This window comes from Gymnoscopelus braueri, assembly GCF_963280865.1.
Source record: "Gymnoscopelus braueri genome assembly, chromosome: 21".
In the NCBI taxonomy this organism is placed as follows: Eukaryota; Metazoa; Chordata; class Actinopteri; order Myctophiformes; family Myctophidae; genus Gymnoscopelus; species Gymnoscopelus braueri.
Window position 1 is genome coordinate 10,463,610 of NC_137623.1, and position 18,592 is coordinate 10,482,201.

The following is an 18,592-nucleotide window of genomic DNA, read 5'->3' on the forward strand; positions in this document are numbered from 1 at the left end:
GGCTAGTGCCGCTTGAGCAGTGCTGTGTCCAGTGTGGTCCAGTCTAGTTTTCTGTGTGCTCATGTTAAGAGCTTCAGCAACAATCAGCGCACCTCTCAACACCTGCACATTGATTTATTAGGCTACTGTATGTACACTGGAGCCTGCCAGTCACAATGTGGGACAGCGTCTCAATTTGTGGGACGCCTGAAAAGTCATGGAAATGTGGGACTGTCCCACCGCGCAAAGGGGGGCAACTGGTCACCCTACTCTTGGCTACGAAATACTATTTGGTTCCCTCTAATTAATATTTTGATATTAAAATAGCAGATCTACAAGCTCACATGCATGAATTGTGAGCTTGTAGATCTCCTATTTTCAAATGGTCGAAATGTGTGCTGCTGAAGTGGTTCATAAATGTTTTGTAATAATAATCAAAATCTACAAAGTAACTAGTAACTAAAGTTTTCAAATAAAAGTAGTGGACTAAAAGTACAATATTTGGATCCGAGATGTAATGGAGTAGAAGTAAATGTATTGGAAATTGGAAATACTCTGGAAGTAAATACTAGAAGTAAAGTACTAATACGTCAAAATTGTACTTAAGTACAGTAGGCTACTTATGTAAATGTACTTAGTTACTTTCCACCACTGCTAAATGTCCCTTACAAGGAGAATATTTAATTAAAATAGTTCCTTCTAAAATAATTCATAATTTTAAATAGCTATGTAGAAGAAGAACATATAAACTGTATCTAGGGTAGGCTACTAACTTTGTATCCCGTCTTTTTCAAGTAGATAAAGTATTATTTAAATATAATTTAAAGCAGGCGCATTGCTGCAGAACCATCAGCGAACGCGCTTGTGTGTGTGTGACTTTGACAAACAGCTGTCACGCGCACACGCACGCGATCCAGTGAGTCGCGCATTCCCAGTCACGCGTAAAGCGCAGTGCGCACCTCATTGCTCGTCTCATGTAATCGCGTGACCAAAAAATAAATGTTATCTTTATGCGTGTGTTAATGCGTGCGTTCTCCATGTTGGTACACAACTACGCGTAGTCGTGTACAACTACACGAGTACGCGTGCACGTCAGGCGTGCACGTGTCGCGTGCACGCCTAATCGCGTTCCGTCAGAAATGAATGGGAAAGTACATGACACGTCTATGCGCTGTGTCACACGCACGCAGAAAATCACGCGGGTGTGTTACACGGAGCTGGGATTAAAGGCATGAATCAAGCCTCATAATAACACACACACACACACACACACACACACACACACACACACACACACACACACTGAATTATGCCATATCTGTGTGCCTGTCACTTGTCTTGCCAATTGTAGACAGTTACTATACATGTCATCATGTCAATGATTATGAAAATGAATTGCAGAGCAATCACTCCACAGGTCACTCCAGGTAGATATACTGTACAGTATGAGCATGTTAAAATTAGCCATGCACTTCAGTCTGACACATACTCATCTTACACATGCACATACATGACGCACTTGCCTTGCACACACATGAACGCACGGCACGCACGCATGCACGCAGGCACCCACACACATTGTTTTTCCTAAAATGACTGTTGGGGTCACTCTTAGTCCAATGGACAATTCATTTTAATGGCTACACTAATAGTGGAGTGGAGTCATCCTGTTGGTTACAGAGGGCTCAGTTACACAGACAATAAACAGACCTGCCTGCCTTTCTCTGCAACACCTATATACATTACTGGTTTGTAAAATTGCAGATTATTGGACCACCTTGTTGGTCTTGGGTTATATTAAAGTGTAACCGTATCATGCAACCATGCTAAACCATGGCCTGTGTGTCTGTGTTTTGGACCCCCCCCCCCCCTCACCTCCCATCCTGTTTATTGGTAAATGTTTGTCAACTGATATTGAATGAGAGGATGTGTTACGTTTGGATACAGGATACAGTTTTATGTCAGATATCGTCACTGTCGGGCAGAAACCCTGTATGTCCAAAAACGTTACTTTTCAGGAAATGTAAAAAAAAGAACCTGTGTTGCAATGGATCCAATGTAATGATTATTTAGTCACAAAGCTCTTTGTATACCGTATTATATTTTATAGCGATAATAGCAGATCTATAGCGTGTCACGTCGCAACGTGTTGTGGGGTTTGGCTATTTTTGAATATAGGGCATTCATTTATGAAAAAACATAAACATGAAATATGGAGACACAAAGTTTTTGCCCGACAGTGACGATATGAAAGTTATGGTGGCAGGAAGGAATTGGGGGGTGTTCAAAATCATTGGGCATTTCCTATTTTGAATAGTCGACCAAAGATGTTCTCAAACATTTTCATCTAAAGCCCCCCCAAATTTAAATGTATTTGGCCGTGGAGCTTATTAAAACATTTTCTGCAAGGGACTATGGAAGCATTTCAGGGCCAAAAGTTTTGATCATTTACTAAAAATTGTTCACGAAAAAATATTTAAATTCAAGTGGAAAAATAAGAATTGAAACCAAAAGTCTCACATTTTTATCTTGAACTTTGAAAAATACAAAAACGTATTCAAAAGTTTTTTTTCAGTTCAAATGTATTTTTGATTCGCTTCTTCAACACTTTTGAATAAATTATTTATTTTCGCTTTTCACTTTAATATATATTTAGATTTTTGAGTAAATTATTTTTTTCAGTTTCAGATTTTATTTTTACGGATTCAGATCTTATTTTTACGGGTTCAAATCTTTTTTTTTCGGTTTCAGATTTTTTTTTCGCCTCTAACTTTTTTCACTTACGGGTTGAAAAGTTTTACGTCATCTTTTGGCCCTGAAGTTGCGTGGGGGCGCGGCCTCAACCGAGAGGGGCGTGGAATCATGAGTGACAGGTCCCCCCCCCCGTGATGTCATCATCGTGCGATCAGGAAGTACCACAAAGGCGGAGTCACGTTGAGAATAGCGTCATAGCTACTAGCTACTAGTTCTAAACAGATGGGTCGACACTGGCTGGCGGCTGCATCCACCCGAACCAAGAGTACCAGCCGCCAGCCGGTACCAGCGCCAACATCACCAGCGTGCAAGTAAGAATGTTTTTAATAAGTTAGATGCTAGTAAAATATGTATTACTAATTTTGTAATCAGAGCGATGTACTGTGGTGGAAAAGAGTGGCTTGCAATCCTGCTGAACTGGTCGTCTTGGTGCCATTTTCTGATAAATCGATATGCAAGGCCATTAAGCTTAGAACATTTTTGTTATTAAACATAATTTTGCCCTTATGGTCTGTAATAAGGTCCAGAATAAGTTTTTTGTCTAGGTATACTTTTAGTTGTAGAAGTAACTGAAATTATGATGTATTTACATGTAGCAATGGTAAGATGAAGGTCCCTTGACGTTAAGCACTAGACTGCTGGCCTAAAAGGTTATGGTCTTGACCTGCTGTAAAGTGTCATGATATAATGTGTGTGATTTGGTGCTATATAAAATTGAAATGAATGTATTGTCTTTGTTGTTTGACAGAATGCTGATTATACCAACGTGGCTTCAGTTGCACAGAACCTCATCAATGAGCTCAGAACGTGCTCTGGATAACGACAGGTCTGAGATTTTATGCATTTTAATTGTCTGTTAATTTAACCACTATAACCTAAGTATCCCTATTCTGGGGCTAACATTCAGTGAAAATAGCAGATCTACAAGCTCTCTTATGAGCTTGTAGATCTGCTATTTTCAGCCAAGATATTTATGTAGAGTGGGGAACCTAGTCTTAATGTGTTGCTGTACTATCATGTTTTAAACAAAAATCATGTTTTTAATTATGCAGGTCCTTCATGTTTTTAATTATGCAGGTCCTTCAAAGTTCCTTTCTTGGAAAGCGAAAGAAGAAGCATCCACGTTTTCTGCCTTTAGTTTTTATTTGTACTTGTTAACTATGAATGCCAAGCCCAGAGGAAGAGTTCCAGCTTGCCCAGGCAGGACTCTCCTTTATAAAGACAACATATCCAAGGATATGTATGAGCCATGATGAGGTATGAAGATTGATTGATTGAATACTTTATTAGTCAGTAATGTAAACGGCACATGGTACAGTTATTAAAAGGATAACACAAAGTCCTTGGGACTCTTCCAATTTCCATTGTGGTCCTATGTATTCAATTAATCATCATAGCATACAAAATGAACTCAATAATACATGTCATCAACAAAACCTACTGGTTACAATCAAGTATCTATTTGAACATGCTTTTCATCCTAGTGTTAGGCTGTTCTTCAAGCATGTACACATCATAGTCTATGCTATTCTTTTAGTTCTCCAGACTACTGCAAGTGGAGTATCCCAAGATGATGGAAGTGACCGGAGGCTATTATCTTTACAAATCTCCAGGTGATGTAAATGTGTAGTATAACATCCATTGTAATGCATTGCCATTCATATAACTTGGCCCAACAACCACAATGAAATGATACTAACAATGTTGTGTTACAGGTGGTCAGGGTAAAAGAAGACTCATCATGATCTCTCCTGATTTCAATGATGGATACTCTGGTACCTTCCTTCGGAGTGTTACGGGGGGAGGGAAAAACACCATGTATGCTGTGCCTTTGCAACACAAGTTCGACCTGACTCCATTACTTCCAGACGCAATCAAAGACCTCTGAAGAGGTATTATACGTAATGTTTTGTGAAATGCCTGCATTAACCGTTTTGTGTGGGGCGGGGCAGTTGTTAATTTTCATATTGTTCTCCATCAGAAGGTTCAGTGTCCTATCTGTTTCATGAAGTTCTCACCACAGTTCCTGGAGATCCATGCTAGCATGTTTGGAGAAAGGTATTTGAGATGGTGTATATTTGTTCATTTTAAACGTATATGCTGCCTAGTGCCTATAGTACTTTCTTCCCCCTTATATCAATGTCTCACTTGTATGTACCGTTATAGAGGAGAGGAAAATCTTAGTGATGCTGAGACAACTGCCATGAGGAAGGAAACTGCCGTGGGCCAGGACAGTGGAGAGGAGCAGATCAAAAGGTAAATGAGGTTTTATAACATTTAGTCGTTTACATGCCTTAATTTTGAGTTATGTTTGGCAGTGTTGATGGACACCATCAATCAAAGAGTGGACAAAGATAAAGAGTTCAAAATCCTAATCTCAAGAACCAACATTCTGGAAAATAGCAGATCTACAAGCTCTCTGATGAGCTTGTAGATCTACTATTTTCAGCCAAGATATTTATGTAGAGAGGGGGACCTAGTCTAGAGACCTTGGGAACCCTGTCAACCAAGTATAAGGTTCAATTGATTTAGTTGTTTTGTACGATCTTGTGTTAAACTATTTTTATTTATTTTAAATGCAGATCCTTCAATTTTCTCATCAAGAGAAGTTTGATAAAGCTGCAGAGCATGAAGGGGCAAAATCAGCAAATTAACTCTCTTTGCATCTGAAGGTAATGGAGTCAGGTCGAACTCATGTTGCAAAGGCACAGCATTTGGGATTTTTTATTTGTCCTTTAGCTTTACTTTATGGTCAGAAATATTAAAGGCACGTGGTACAGTATGAATCAATCAATTTTCATACCTCATCATGGCTCCTATCCTTGGCTATGGGCCGGGTTGAGATGCTACAGGATGGCATCAATACGTTCATTGAACTGTCAATGCTTCTCAATATACAGGACATCACTAATCAGACCCAGAGTCCAGTGCCAGTGTTACAAGGAGAAATGGGAAGTCCAAAATATGTTGGTTCTCCTCAGAAACTACAAATCCTGATAGAAATGTCCCTACCAGTGTCATGCGTTGCAAGAACTCTAGGTGTATCTGAAAGGACAGTGAAACAGCGCATGCATTATGTTTTCCCCTTAGTCACCTAAGTGATGAACAGCTAGATAATTTGGTGAGATCAGTGAAGGCCAGAACCCCACACGTGGGATACAGAATGATGAAAGGAACTGTTACTCTGGGCTTGGGATTGTCTCTTCATTCATGTTTAACAAGTATAAATATAAACTAGAAGGATTCCAGGGTTTTGGAGATGCTGTGCCACAGGCCTTTAGAGTTTGCCTCATTCTCACTTCCAGATGCAATGAGTGTCAAGACGCACAAAGAACTGCCCATTTTTGCAAAACATGCAAAATTAGGTATCCTTTGCAGAGTTTGCCCCTTCATGTTCAGCAGTGTGTGGATACTCACTTCAGGAGAGGATGATGACGAGGAGGTATATGTCACCATTAAATATGAACTTTTGTTTATGGTATGTAAAGAAAATACACTATACGCACACAGCGTGTGAGATTGTATGGTGGCTGATAGCTATGTATATAGATTTCTATACAGCACTGAAATAAAGAACTTCAAAACCCTGCTGTCGTATGTGCTCCACCATTAACCGTTACAGTGATGGATTGGCTGGGAAGATGACAGCAGGGTTTGAAGAAAAGTATCTTAATTTCAGTGCTGTATAGAAACCTACATCCAGCTGTTTGGCATTCCTTTGGTTTTATATTTGCAATGTAACGTCACACAGAAATACTGTAATCCAGAGACTATAGAACCTATAGAAAGAGTTAGGGTTGAGGGTCTCTCTGTGTGTGGATGGCTGATTAATCATGTGTGCATGGATCTGACAAGGAGTCCATTGTTCGGTCTGTGTGTTTCTGTTTGTATAGGAACTGCGTGTGGTCTTGTAGCTAATGTTTTCTGCTGTTGCAGTGCATCAGTCCATCATACTCCATGCAATGCTGACCATCATACTCCATGCAATGCTGACAGTTGGGACAGTTGGGAGCCTATCTTGGAACCGCTAACGGAAGGCCTGAACATCTGCCAGCCCCAGTTTGTTCTTGCGCAAGATGTAATAGTAAGCAAAACAAGTGACCATTAACATTTTCAAGTTTATTATGTCCCAAACTGGGCAATTTATGTTACAGCAGATAGTAAGAAACTCCAACACACAGTAAACATACATACACAAGATAGACATAGACATAATCACAAGATCCAGATAATAATAGCTACTCATAGCTACCTCCTCCTGCTGCTATTATTGATGGCACGAATGGAAGTAGGTACAAATGAGAATTTGTACCTATTGTTTTTAGCTGCAGGGGTCTTTAACCTTTGGCCGGAAGGCAAGAATTCATATTCAGGATTTAGGGGGTGAGAGCTGTCTGCCCTAATAGAAGATGCTTTCTTAAGCACCTGCTGGTCATATATATGACTCAGACAGCTAAATTGTACCCCCACAATCTTGCTAGCCCCCCTCACAACCCCGTTAAGAGTCTAATGCCAAGGTTTCCATACCAACAAATGGCAGCAAATGAAATAACACTCTATGAAAGCTCTGTAGAATAAAATCATCAATGACTTATCCACCTGAAACTTGGCTAGCTTCCTTAAACAGAAGAGGCGCTGTTGACCTTTCTTACACACCATTTCAGTATTGAAGTCAAATTTCAGACGATAGTCAATAATGGAGCCGAGATATTTATAAGTGGTTACCAAATCCACTGTCTGCCCATTTATGACACTACTATGAGGAGCTGGTGGAGATCGTCTAAAATCAATACTCATGTCTTTAGTCTTTGTGACATTTAGTTGTAGAAATGCATCTTCACACCAAGAAACAAAGTCATCTACAACTGGGCCATGACTGGCTTCACTATCACTCAAAAGACTAACAATCACAGAATCATCTTCAAATTTAACAATGTGTCTGTTGTCATGTTGACTCCTACAATCATTAGTATACAAGATATACAAGAGTGTTTGGTTTTGTGTTTGGTAGATCATTTCTATTGTAATAATGCTACTTGCCAGTCTTTATACTGTTGGAATGCCTATTCCCTGTAGGGACATTTAAACTGTCATCTATTTGCTTCACAGCTGAAGACACCACTGGAAAAGTCTCATCACACCTTCAAGGCTTCTGCAGTGGATCACAGGCCAAGGTCACATCCCACTTCTGCCCTCGAGAAGATGGATTTGCTTTAGAGATCATGTTCAACCATGAACTTGAAACAGCAGTTAAAAGTTCTGTTCTCCCGGCTCGCTCGACCTGGCAACTGCAGACTTTTGAAATCACAATGTATATTACCCTGTTGTGTCTGCATGTAAGACACATGAGGTCCTATGATTGATAAAAAACTGTTCTAACAGGAGGCTTTTGGATGGAACTGTCAACACGTCTCAATATACAGGACTAACACGACAACAATCAGAGTTTACTTAATTTCACCCACTGTGTTACACTGTAAAACCTGTGACAATAAAGTTGATTCTGCCATTAACTGCCTTTTTTTTTTCAAGGTCACACTAAAACCTAAACGTTTACATGACAATGTTTAGCACCGAACTTAGTAACTTACACGATTGAAGTTGGCAGAATTAGTCAGGTAGCCTATAGCATTTGTTTTTTTCATTTCTAGATGGCTGGCTATGGATAAGAGCTTACCAATTTTTTAACTGAGTGCAAATTCAACTCCAGGGTTTAAAGACCATATTCATGGCACTCTTAAACAGGATTTAGATATAGGGGATATCAGCAGAGTGAATATGAATAAATGATAGTTGATTGTCCAGTTACACATGTCCTTTATACTTTGCCCAAAATTCAAAAAGTTTCACTACTGTTCCTCCTGGTAGACCCATTGTTTCAGGAATTGGCTCTCTTAGAAAATGTATCATTTGTAGACAATTTTAAGTCACATGTTCTGTCACTTATGTGAGACTCGAGTGATTTTATTCAGGTTTTACAAACCATAGAAACTAGGAAATGATTCATTACTGGTTCCACTCGATGTAGAGTCTTTATTATAATTATTCCTCACCAAGGTGGCTTAGAGGCTATTGAATATTTGCTTAACCAGAGGACAGGGTGTACCTAGTAGTATACCTAGTACTACTTGCATTAAAGAGCTCACTGAAGTAGTAGTACTCTCTAAAAACTTCCTATTTGAGGCCCCAAATTATGCCAACCTCTATGTTGGGCTCCTTGAAACTAATCGATTTTTGAATCCGAGCTGCAACCCTTTCCTGTCACATATTATCCAGTTATGGAAGCACATGTTTTTTTTTTATTGCTGAGTTGACAGCTTTTCATGGTTTCCTAAATCACAGTAGTCAGTTTTTGAAGTTCACCATAGCCTCTGATCAGACCTGTATGAATTTTCTTGACATCCGGGTTATCAAAGAAAACAATAGATTAAATATGAATCTGTACATAAAGTCCACGGATTGTAATGCCCTACATGGTGACAGTTACCATCCTACTCCACTAAAAAAGGTATCCCTATGGGCCAATTGAAACGTATTCGCAGGATTTGCAGTAAAGATTATTCTTTCCAGGTGCATGCTAAGGATCTAGAGTGTCTGTTCAAACAACGTGACTATCCAGTCCAATGGATTCAACCAGCCGTAGACTAATTTAATAGATGTACACTATTAGATTGTTCAAAACCCAAAGAGAGAACGGAAGAACACATTTCTGACCCTACTCTTGGTAAGTCATTGTGTATAAAAGACCATCTAATTTGAGGAACCTACTGGTTAGGTCACATTTATGTCAGGGCAGGCAACTCCCACACATTTTCTCAGCAATATTCCAGATGGTAATTACCGGTACAAATGTGGCAGATGCGTTCAATGCAGCTTTACACATAAATGTCACACTTTTAATCACCCTGTAACAGGTAAATGTTTTAAGATCAGAGGCGTCACCAAATATCATCTATATGATAAAATGTGTTTGTGGGCTGGCTTATATTGGCAAGACAATGAGACCACTGAAAAGTAGGATTTCGGAACACAGGAGTGACATTAGAACTAAGGACTTTAGAAATCCTGTGGCATTACATTTTCACCAAGCCCAACATTGCATCTCTTCTTTGAAATACATTGGCATTGAGCGTGTCACATTGCCACCCAGGGGGGAGACAATTGAGTGACTTACTTCCCCCTTTCTTTTGTGGTCTTCCTTAGGGTGCTGGTGACAGGATTTCCACCCCTGTGGTGGTATAGGACATGGTGTTGTGGATAAATGCAGGGATTTTCAGGTTTATCTTGAGCTTTGGCCTGTATCAGTTATTCTCTTGTTTCGATATACAATTGTTTGGCATTTTTACTTGTTTTCTGTCTATTAGTGTTCCATACACCTTCAGGACACTTGTAATAGAGTATGCTCATGCTGACATTGTTTACTATTATGTGGAGGTATTCTAGTGGCGATCCTCTTATTTAGACCCTGTTCATACAAAAAACACTTCATGTCCTATAGCGTGTCACTGTGTCCCCCTTTTTGAGTACCTGTTATATTTATAAATACATGCATTAGTCTTGGGATACTTTAAATGTATATTTGTATATTGCCATTTGGATCCTGGGATGGGTGCATACTGTTTATATCTATGTTTTACTTTATGCAAAGCCAACCTCCTGTTGAGTTGACTGTGACCTCACTTACCCTATTGGGGTGAGCCTATCATTGAGTAGATGTACCATATATACATGTGTGCGTATGCCCTTTTCGATTGTATATGTCCTAATGAAGGTCTGAACAGGCCAAAACGTTGACGAACACAATAAATACAAAGCAGAGCTTTTTGCAGCATTACCAGTGTGCAGACTCTTATTCCTTTTTATGGCTAGGGATAAGAGGCATGAAAAAGTTGTTTAAAAAAATAATAATAAACCGAACAAATTAAATAATTTGAACATTAGCTTATATGCACAAGTTGAATGCACATTTTATTTAACCTATTTAAGGTGATGAAATGGCACTTAGTGTTATAACTGTTGCCATTTTAAACCTGCACTTTATCGTCTTGTTGGACTGTTCAAGCAGAAGAGTATGCTAGGATGGCTACTGTACAAGGCTACAGTTGGAGCAAACATATTTTTACAGTGTGGAGAAGGTAGAACACAGAAGCACGTTGAGATTATTTTCCTACCATGTAGCTTTCACTGTTCAGTCAACTGTTACTGTTTACATTTTTCTACCCAGAACTAATAGGCACTTTACCATGTGGCTGCACTGTTGTGCAAATAAAACTGTTAAATACATTTGTTGTTAACTTTTTTACTTCTTTTCAAGTTCTGGTTGAAACATTTGCAGCTACCGTACATGATTTAGTACATAGTTCAGTACAGCTAAATAAATGTCTTTGCCGTAGGACTCAGATGGTCTTGAAACATCAATAGTGGTCGTGAGGCCTGCCATATCCTGTTCACAGAGAGGACATTCAACACGTGGAAGAATCACTCCAGAGCTCGTCACATCCATCTCACTGGCGGTGTTGACAGCAAGACTTGCATCCTCCAGTCCCTACATTTAAACAAAGCACATTTCAAAATGTCATACAGAAATCAGGGAACAAAGTAAAGGAAAGCAAATTTAGATCAACATGCAAACATTATACTACACTGATGCAACAAGTATCAATATCAGGTCCTCTTTTTCTTCAATGTGGCTAAAGAAATATGTCTCATACAGCTTTTGAAGAGTGCTATCAATAGATCATTTATAACCTCTTTTGTAACTCTTATACATAGGCCAATTAATTTGGTTATATGCTTTATATGCTGTGCATATACATTTCATTGGTTTTGGGTTTAAGCTTTAAGTTCTCTGCAATTGGTAAAACAAAAATACCCCAAATGCTTATTAATAGTATACTACATATGTTTGCTTAAAATAAAAAAATTGTACCTCTGCCAGTTGTGCAGGCTCTACAGGATTGTGGAGGAGTCCCAATGCCCACAGTTGTTGTGGAGACCTGTTGTGCTCGGTCCTTAAAGAGTGATTATCCCAAGCCATCCTGAAGACATTGAGATCCGTCTGCAGACGTGGAAGAAATACATACTGGGCGCAGTACAGGTGGATGCTATCATCAGGATCAAGCACACCTTCATCCTCAAGGCTGTGAAGAATCTCGTAGTACACGTTTGTAACGCCGTTCCAAACATCTCGCCACAAACGCTCTATTCTGTAAAAAAGAAAAGGGTTAGCCTATCAAATACATAATCAAATAGCCTCAATTTTATTCAGTATCATTTTCACAAATTATGACTCCGGTTGACTGAGGCAACATCTGAATATTATATATACACCTTTGATTATGCACACTCTTTCCTGACATGAAACTGCCCCTGCCGCAGCCCCTGATGGTGAACATCATTCGCGCAATGGCAACATTTTCCACTCCTTGGTCACCTCTTACTCTAAAAGAGAATATATCACACATAAAGACAAAAAGATACATGATCCATTAACTTTCAACACTAAACTTTAACAACTTTCCAAATACATAGTCATTAGACAAAAGTAATACCTTATAGATGGGTTTCCGCGCGACGTCATCACAGAGCAGAGTGCGTCATCTGCGCATGCGGGAGGTAGAACGAACCGGAAGCGCCATTGACTCTGTTGTTATTTTCGGGATTTAGATAGGCATAATGCTGCTATTTTAGGCATAATAGGCATAATGCTGCTATTATATACAAACAGATCCAACTTCCAACAAATCATTTTTATTGAGTAAAGAAGATATTACAAACTGCATCATTTAATCTACTTTCATTAAACCCGGTGAAGACTATTACTTTTATGAATGTACAATGGCCAGGGCTGCTGCGGGTAATAGCGCCCTCTACAGGCTCTTCCCTCCACTGCGCGCGCATCATCCTCACATGTTTACAAACAGGAAACCCATCTATAGTATGAGCCAAATCATTCTAATTATTTACCAGAATAGATGGTGGAGTGATTAAGTATAGTATACTATAAATTTAAGCAGCAACTATACCTTAGACAGATAGTGATTTGATTTATGTTGAAAATTAATTAATTAATTAATTAAAGAAAATGTTTGCTTAATTTGGCAATTAATCAACTTAGTGTATAATGCAAAAATAATTGAGCAATAACTAGCATGGTGGGCCACACATATTTGTTGGGCTTACCTTAATGGAAAGCCATATTTTTGCACTGCCTCCGAGAAGAAATCAAGTGCAGTGGAAGCTTTATTGTTGGCTGCTGCACCCAGGTACATGATCTGGAGCAGACAATATTATAATTCAGTGGAAAGCAATATAATCATTTTAAAACCTGTAAATGTAAATCCATGCTTTTATGCACCAGACATTAAGTTATGTGGTATGATATATTATGCATACAGATAACAGTATACAGATACAGTAGCCTATAGGCCCATTCATTTTAGAATGACATGTCCTACCTATAGCAAGTTTAGCAGTAGACGTATAATTTTCAACTGTCATCTCAATTAATGTATGATAATGGTTATTAAATAAATTACCTTTCGTGAGAAGCCATCAACCCCTCCAAAAATAACAAGGCCATATCTTTTGGGGAGAGGGGGGGGGGGGGGAGAATAAAATCACTTTAAATTAATTATCTGTATAGATTAGTTTGATGCAAAACAAGGGTGTTAAAGTATCATAGGGAATAATAAATAAAATATTCAGCTTTAAATGTAAGGCCTACCTGATGAGTTTGTGGTTTGTGTCAATATGTACCAAGTGAAGAGGACCCGGAACAGAATATGTCCTCCTTGCAACACACCCCATCGTTGTCAATCTTGACAGTACGCCAACTGGGTCGACACGATGCACGGATGAAGACACTCTCTTCCACTGGACACGGTGTCCCATGGCCTGCAGCATTCCTTTCATCATTCTGTATCCCACGTGTGGGGTTCTGGCCTTCACTGATCTCACCAAATTATCTAGTTGCTCATCACTTAGGTGACTGTAAGACCGGGTTATGGAAAGACCATTATCATGCATGCGCCGTTTCACTGTCCTTTCAGATACACCTAGAGTTCTTGCAATGCATGACACTGGTAGGGACATTTCTATCAGGCTTTGTAGTTTCTGAGGAGACACAACATATTTTGGCCGTCCCATTTCTCCTTGTGACACTGGCACCTGACTCTGGGTCTCATTAGTGATGTCCTGTATATTGAGAAGTGTTGACAGTTCAGTGAACGTATTGATGACATCCTGTGGCATCTCAACCTGGCCTAACAATGATCTAAATATAACCATCTCCTGGTTGACAATGAATCTCAAAAAGTCCACATCTAGAGGCAGCCTTTGCATGACATGGGAAACTTTAGAGAGCAGCCTCTGAAGAAAGTCTCCTTTCAGTTGGTCCTAGAACAACAAAACAGAATTTCACATTATTGTACTGTGACTTAATATCATTGTTTAAGTTACACATACTGTACATTTGACAAACAAAAAGCATACAATTTAACATTAACTAGTGGGCAACCATACCCTATGTCCAACAAGGCTGCAACTAAAGTCTTTTCCCCTTATCATAGAGTTATGAGTTAACTTTCCGTTGTAAACAAAGAATATTCATATATTATTCAAACATGTATTGCCTAAACCACCTGTGCCCAGAGATAGCCAACAACAAGAATGCGAAAGTAATTATTGTCGTGTTAAATAAATAAATAAATACATACATAAATAAATACATAAATACATAAATAAATAACTACTGTACAGTTTCCAGAGTATACTTATACTTATTATTATTATTATTATTATTATTATTATTACCTGAACGCTGGCACTGGTACCAACACATACTACTCCTCCTGGTGCTTGCGTCATTGTAAACAATGCATACACTTCCTGTCTTCTTCTTCTTCTTCTTCTTCTTCTTCTTCTCTTATTTACTGGCGGTTCGCAACCAACTTAAAGGTGCATATTGCCACCTACTGTACAAGAGTGTGTAACATCATGTCAAATATCCCATCAATGAACTATTATTTATATTATGCTTAACCTAGTGTCATGTAAAAAAGTAAACAGTGCATTCCTAACCATAACTACTCCCCTTTCCCTCTGTTCCAAGAATCCCCATAATATCCCATTTCCGTCCTGCTTCAAAAACGTTGTCATATAATTGTGTGTTCTTTCCTCTGCATAACTGTCACACTTCAATAAAATATGCTCTACATTTTCAGTTTCTCCACAGTTCCCACATTTGTTGCTCTCTGCCTTACCCATTACATACAGTGTATTATTTAACCCTGTATGACCCACCCTAAGTCTTGTGATGATGATTTCTTCCCTTCTGCCCCTTTCATTATAACTCTTTATGTTGACATTTTTTTGTATTTTATAATACTTTCTTCCTTTACGATCTTCATCCCACCTTCTCTGCCAAATTTCCATTCCTTTTTTCTTAACTATTGCTTTCCCTTCGCCCTTTCCTAATAATATTTGTAACCCTGTTGTAGTGCCCTTTTAGCAAGTTTATCCGCACCCTCATTCCCTGCCAACCCCTTATGAGCTGGCACCCAGCAAAACTGAACATCTATACCACCTCTGTGTAATCCTAATAAGTACTGTTTAATTTCAATTACTAAATCCTCCCTAACTGCCTTTTCTGACTGCACACTTTTCAACTAATGAATCCGTGCACACCACCACCTGCTCTGGGGGTATGCTGGGGGTGTTATTATATTATTATTATAATAATATAATAGTAATAATAATAATAATAATAATAATAATAATAATAATAATAATAATAATAATAATAATAATAATACTCTAGGTCATTGCCCTTGGGCAGACCCATTGAAAGTGAGGTCGTGGTTCATGTTCTTCAGAGCCTAAGTTTCTCAGGTCATGCAAAGACTGCCTCTAGATGTGGAATATTTGTAGTCAACCAGGAGATGGTTATATTTATTTTTGGAAGGGTGGCTTCTCACGAAAGGTCATTTATTTAATTACCATTAATCATACATCAATTGAGATGACAGTTGAAAGTTATAGGTCTACTGCTAAACTTGCTCTAGCTAGGACATGTAATTCTAAAAGGATCTAGGCCTGTTCTGTCTAAAGGAGCTACACCATGAATTTAAAAAATATATTTGATATTTAATATCATATGGTGTATGTCCCTCAAACCTTTTTCAAAAGGTTTGAGCCTAAATCATCACTCAGATATACTCATCCCAAGTCAATTGTCTCTGGCTTATACAGCGCTTTCAGCTGCAATACCAAAACGTCCTCTTGGGCAGGGGGGGGCTACTGAGCAATTCTGTCTGTTAATACAAAAAAATATTAAAAAAAATTATTAAAAAAAAGGGGAAAAAATTGAAAAATTCTGCATAAAAAGAAGCATCTAAGAAAAATACAAAATCGAAAAAAAAACACTTTGAACATTTTTGAACAATTCCACCAAGTGTTTGAGGTGCCTGTTTCACCCACTTCCGGGGGGCGGAGCCAAAATCCGAGCCCGAAGTATTTGTTCGTAGACCCCCACGTAGAAAAAGTTTCGGAGCGATTCGGGCACTTTTCATTTAACATTGGGTTTGCCATCAATAATGTTTGTGACATCATAAACATTTCCATTCTGAGATCGCCTGTTCAGACACGCCCATTCTGGAAATCCATGAAATGAGAAGGAATGACTGAATTTTAAAAAAAATATTTTTTTTGGGTACAAGAGACACTGGGGACCCCAAAAAATACAAAAAAACAAGAAAAAAGTGATTTTCATGGTGTAGACCCTTTAAGGTAATGTTGCTGATTAAATGTATAGTATACAATACTTAATCACTCCACCATCTATTCTGGTAAATAATTAGATCAGTTAGATTCTTCACAGCCTTGAGGATGAAGGTGTGTGTGCTTGATCCTGATGATAGCATCCACCTGTACTGCGCCCAGTATGCATTTCTTCCACGTCTGCAGAAGGATCTCAATGTGTATAGGATGGGTTGGGATAATCATCCTTTAAGGTCCACAACTGGACAATGGGACTCCACAATCCCATAGATCCTCCACAACTACCAATTAAAGTTTTAAGCGAACATATTTTGTATACAATTAACACACATTTTGGGTATTTTAGTTTTACCAATTGCAGAGAACTTGAAGCTTAAAACCAAAACCAAAACCAGTCAAATGCAATGTATGCACAGCATATAACTTACATTAAAATGTATTGGTCTACGTATAATGCACTCTTCAAAAGCTGTATGAGACTTATTTATTTAGCCACATTGAAGAAAAAGAGGACCTCAAACTATATATATTGATACTTGTTACATCAGTGTAGTATGTTTACATGTTGATCTAAATTTGCTTTCCTTTACTTTGTTCCCTGATTTCTAAATGACATTTTGAAATGTGCTGTTTAAATGTAGGGACTGGAGGATGCAACTCTTGCTGTCAACACCGCCAGTGAGATGGATGTGATGAGCTCTGGAGTGATTCTTCCACAAGTTGAATGTCCTATTTGTGAACAGGATATGGCAGGACTCAAGACCACTATTAATGTTTCAAGACCATCTGAGTCCTACGGCAAAGACATTTATTTAGCTGTACTAAACTATGTACTAAATCATGTACCGTAGATGCAAATGTTTCAACCAGAAAGTAGTAAAAAAAAAAAGTTAACAAATGTATTCAACAGTTTTATTTGAACAGTGCAGCCACATGGTAAAGTGCCCATTACAGTAGTTCTGGCCTGGATAGAAAAAAGTAAACAGTAACAGTCTCTGTGAACACGATATGGCAGGACTCACGACCACTATTGATGTTTCAAGACAATCGGAGTCCTACGGCAATGACATTCATTTAGCTGTACTAAACTATGTACCGTAGATGCAGGAGGTTTTAACCAGAACCAACTAAAAAATAAAAAAAGTGTAACAAATGTATTCAGTTTTATTTGTTGTGACTGACCAGTGTGCAGCCACAGGGTAAAGTGCCTCTTAGTTCTGCATAGACAATTTTAAACAGTAGAACAACATTTGTTGTGACTGACAACAGTGCAGTCAACATGGTAAAGTGCCTTTTAGTTCGGCGTATAAACATGTAAACAGGACAACAATGTAAACAGTTGACAAGTGAAAAGCTACACGGTAAAATCTCAAAGTGCTTCTGAGGTTTCTAACTTCTATGGAACAATCTTGAGACAACATGTTTGCTCCAACTGTAGCATCCTATCGCTCCCTGCATCTCTTTTGTAGTAGCTTCAATAACATAGCTACTACATAACATATACATGCTTGAACAGTCCAACAAGAGGATAAAGTGCATGTATAAAATGTCTACTTAAACAGGTTAAAGAAACGTGTGGGGTTCACTATATAATAGTGGCCTTCACTATTATACTTTTTCATGGCTCATATCTCTAGCCAGCCATCTAGAAATTACAAACCTGAGAACTTTGTTCTGTGCCAAGCTAATGTTATATTTACGTCACACAAAATGTTAACCAGACAAGGAACAGTTGCAAAAAAAAAAAACTAAAATGGCTGAACTACTCCTTTAACACATTGTAAACGTAAACATTTGGGTTGTCGTGTGACCTTGAAAAAAGAGGCAGTTAAGGAGAAATCCAGACATTTTAAGTGTTATCTTTGATGTATAGTTACTCACTCACCGAGTTAGGAAGTGGCGATGAGTTTTTCCAGTGATTCCCCTGTCTGTGAGTCTGGTCGACCCCCACCATTGGCATAGTGGGAGGCGTGTGTCTTAGTGAAAATCGCTTAGTGAAATCTTGCGTCTCGCGAGATTTCCCGTCCTCGGCTCACTGCGCTCCTCGGGAAATCTCGCGAGAGGAAAACATTCACGTCGC

The 18,592-nt window shown here is 38.7% G+C and overlaps 2 protein-coding genes across 7 annotated transcripts; one reads left to right on the forward strand and one right to left on the reverse strand.

The window, feature by feature from the left end:
• The first annotated feature begins 2,922 nt into the window (after nucleotides 1-2,922).
• LOC308077169 (uncharacterized protein) lies at nucleotides 2,923-8,237 on the forward strand. Of its 6 annotated transcripts, XR_013932368.1 has the most exons (11): nucleotides 2,923-3,044; nucleotides 3,482-3,559; nucleotides 3,811-3,990; nucleotides 4,271-4,346; nucleotides 4,449-4,625; nucleotides 4,715-4,791; nucleotides 4,900-4,989; nucleotides 5,316-5,405; nucleotides 6,039-6,175; nucleotides 6,670-6,817; nucleotides 7,843-8,237. XR_013932368.1 is itself a non-coding variant. In XM_080417762.1 (9 exons), exons 6-9 carry the CDS (start codon nucleotides 4,739-4,741, stop codon nucleotides 7,948-7,950), a joined length of 399 nt encoding a protein of 132 aa, XP_080273888.1. In that variant the 5' UTR covers nucleotides 2,923-3,044; nucleotides 3,482-3,559; nucleotides 3,811-3,990; nucleotides 4,271-4,346; nucleotides 4,449-4,634; nucleotides 4,715-4,738; the 3' UTR covers nucleotides 7,951-8,237. The 6 variants fall into 6 exon arrangements, 3 of the variants coding, with proteins under 3 accessions (XP_080273888.1, XP_080273887.1, XP_080273889.1); XR_013932367.1 differs by having other exon boundaries at nucleotides 5,316-6,175; XR_013932369.1 differs by lacking the exon at nucleotides 6,039-6,175.
• Nucleotides 8,238-10,804: 2,567 nt separating this feature from the next.
• Nucleotides 10,805-14,617, reverse strand: LOC308077043 (uncharacterized protein). The gene is made up of 7 exons (XM_080417570.1): nucleotides 14,548-14,617; nucleotides 13,460-14,130; nucleotides 13,272-13,317; nucleotides 12,916-13,007; nucleotides 12,064-12,174; nucleotides 11,663-11,939; nucleotides 10,805-11,278 (listed from the first exon to the last, which is right to left on the reverse strand). Exons 1-7 carry the CDS (start codon nucleotides 14,599-14,601, stop codon nucleotides 11,069-11,071), a joined length of 1,461 nt encoding a protein of 486 aa, XP_080273696.1. The 5' UTR covers nucleotides 14,602-14,617; the 3' UTR covers nucleotides 10,805-11,068.
• Nucleotides 14,618-18,592: the final 3,975 nt, after the last annotated feature.

Bases quoted from the DNA above. Each gene is read 5' to 3' on its own strand.
- LOC308077169 (XM_080417762.1), top strand. From the start codon at position 4,739: ATGAAGTTCTCACCACAGTTCCTGGAGATCCATGCTAGCATGTTTGGA. The intron at 4,792-4,899 runs GTATTTGAGATG...GTACCGTTATAG, and splicing joins GCTAGCATGTTTGGAGAAAG to AGGAGAGGAAAATCTTAGTG. The intron at 6,818-7,842 runs GTAAGCAAAACA...TTTGCTTCACAG, and splicing joins TTCTTGCGCAAGATGTAATA to CTGAAGACACCACTGGAAAA.
- LOC308077043 (XM_080417570.1), bottom strand. From the start codon at position 14,601: ATGACGCAAGCACCAGGAGGAGTAGTATGTGTTGGTACCAGTGCCAGC. The intron at 12,175-12,915 runs GTAAGCCCAACA...ATTCTCTTTTAG, and splicing joins AAATATGGCTTTCCATTAAG to AGTAAGAGGTGACCAAGGAG. The intron at 11,940-12,063 runs GTGTATATATAA...TCTTTTTTACAG, and splicing joins AAGAGTGTGCATAATCAAAG to AATAGAGCGTTTGTGGCGAG.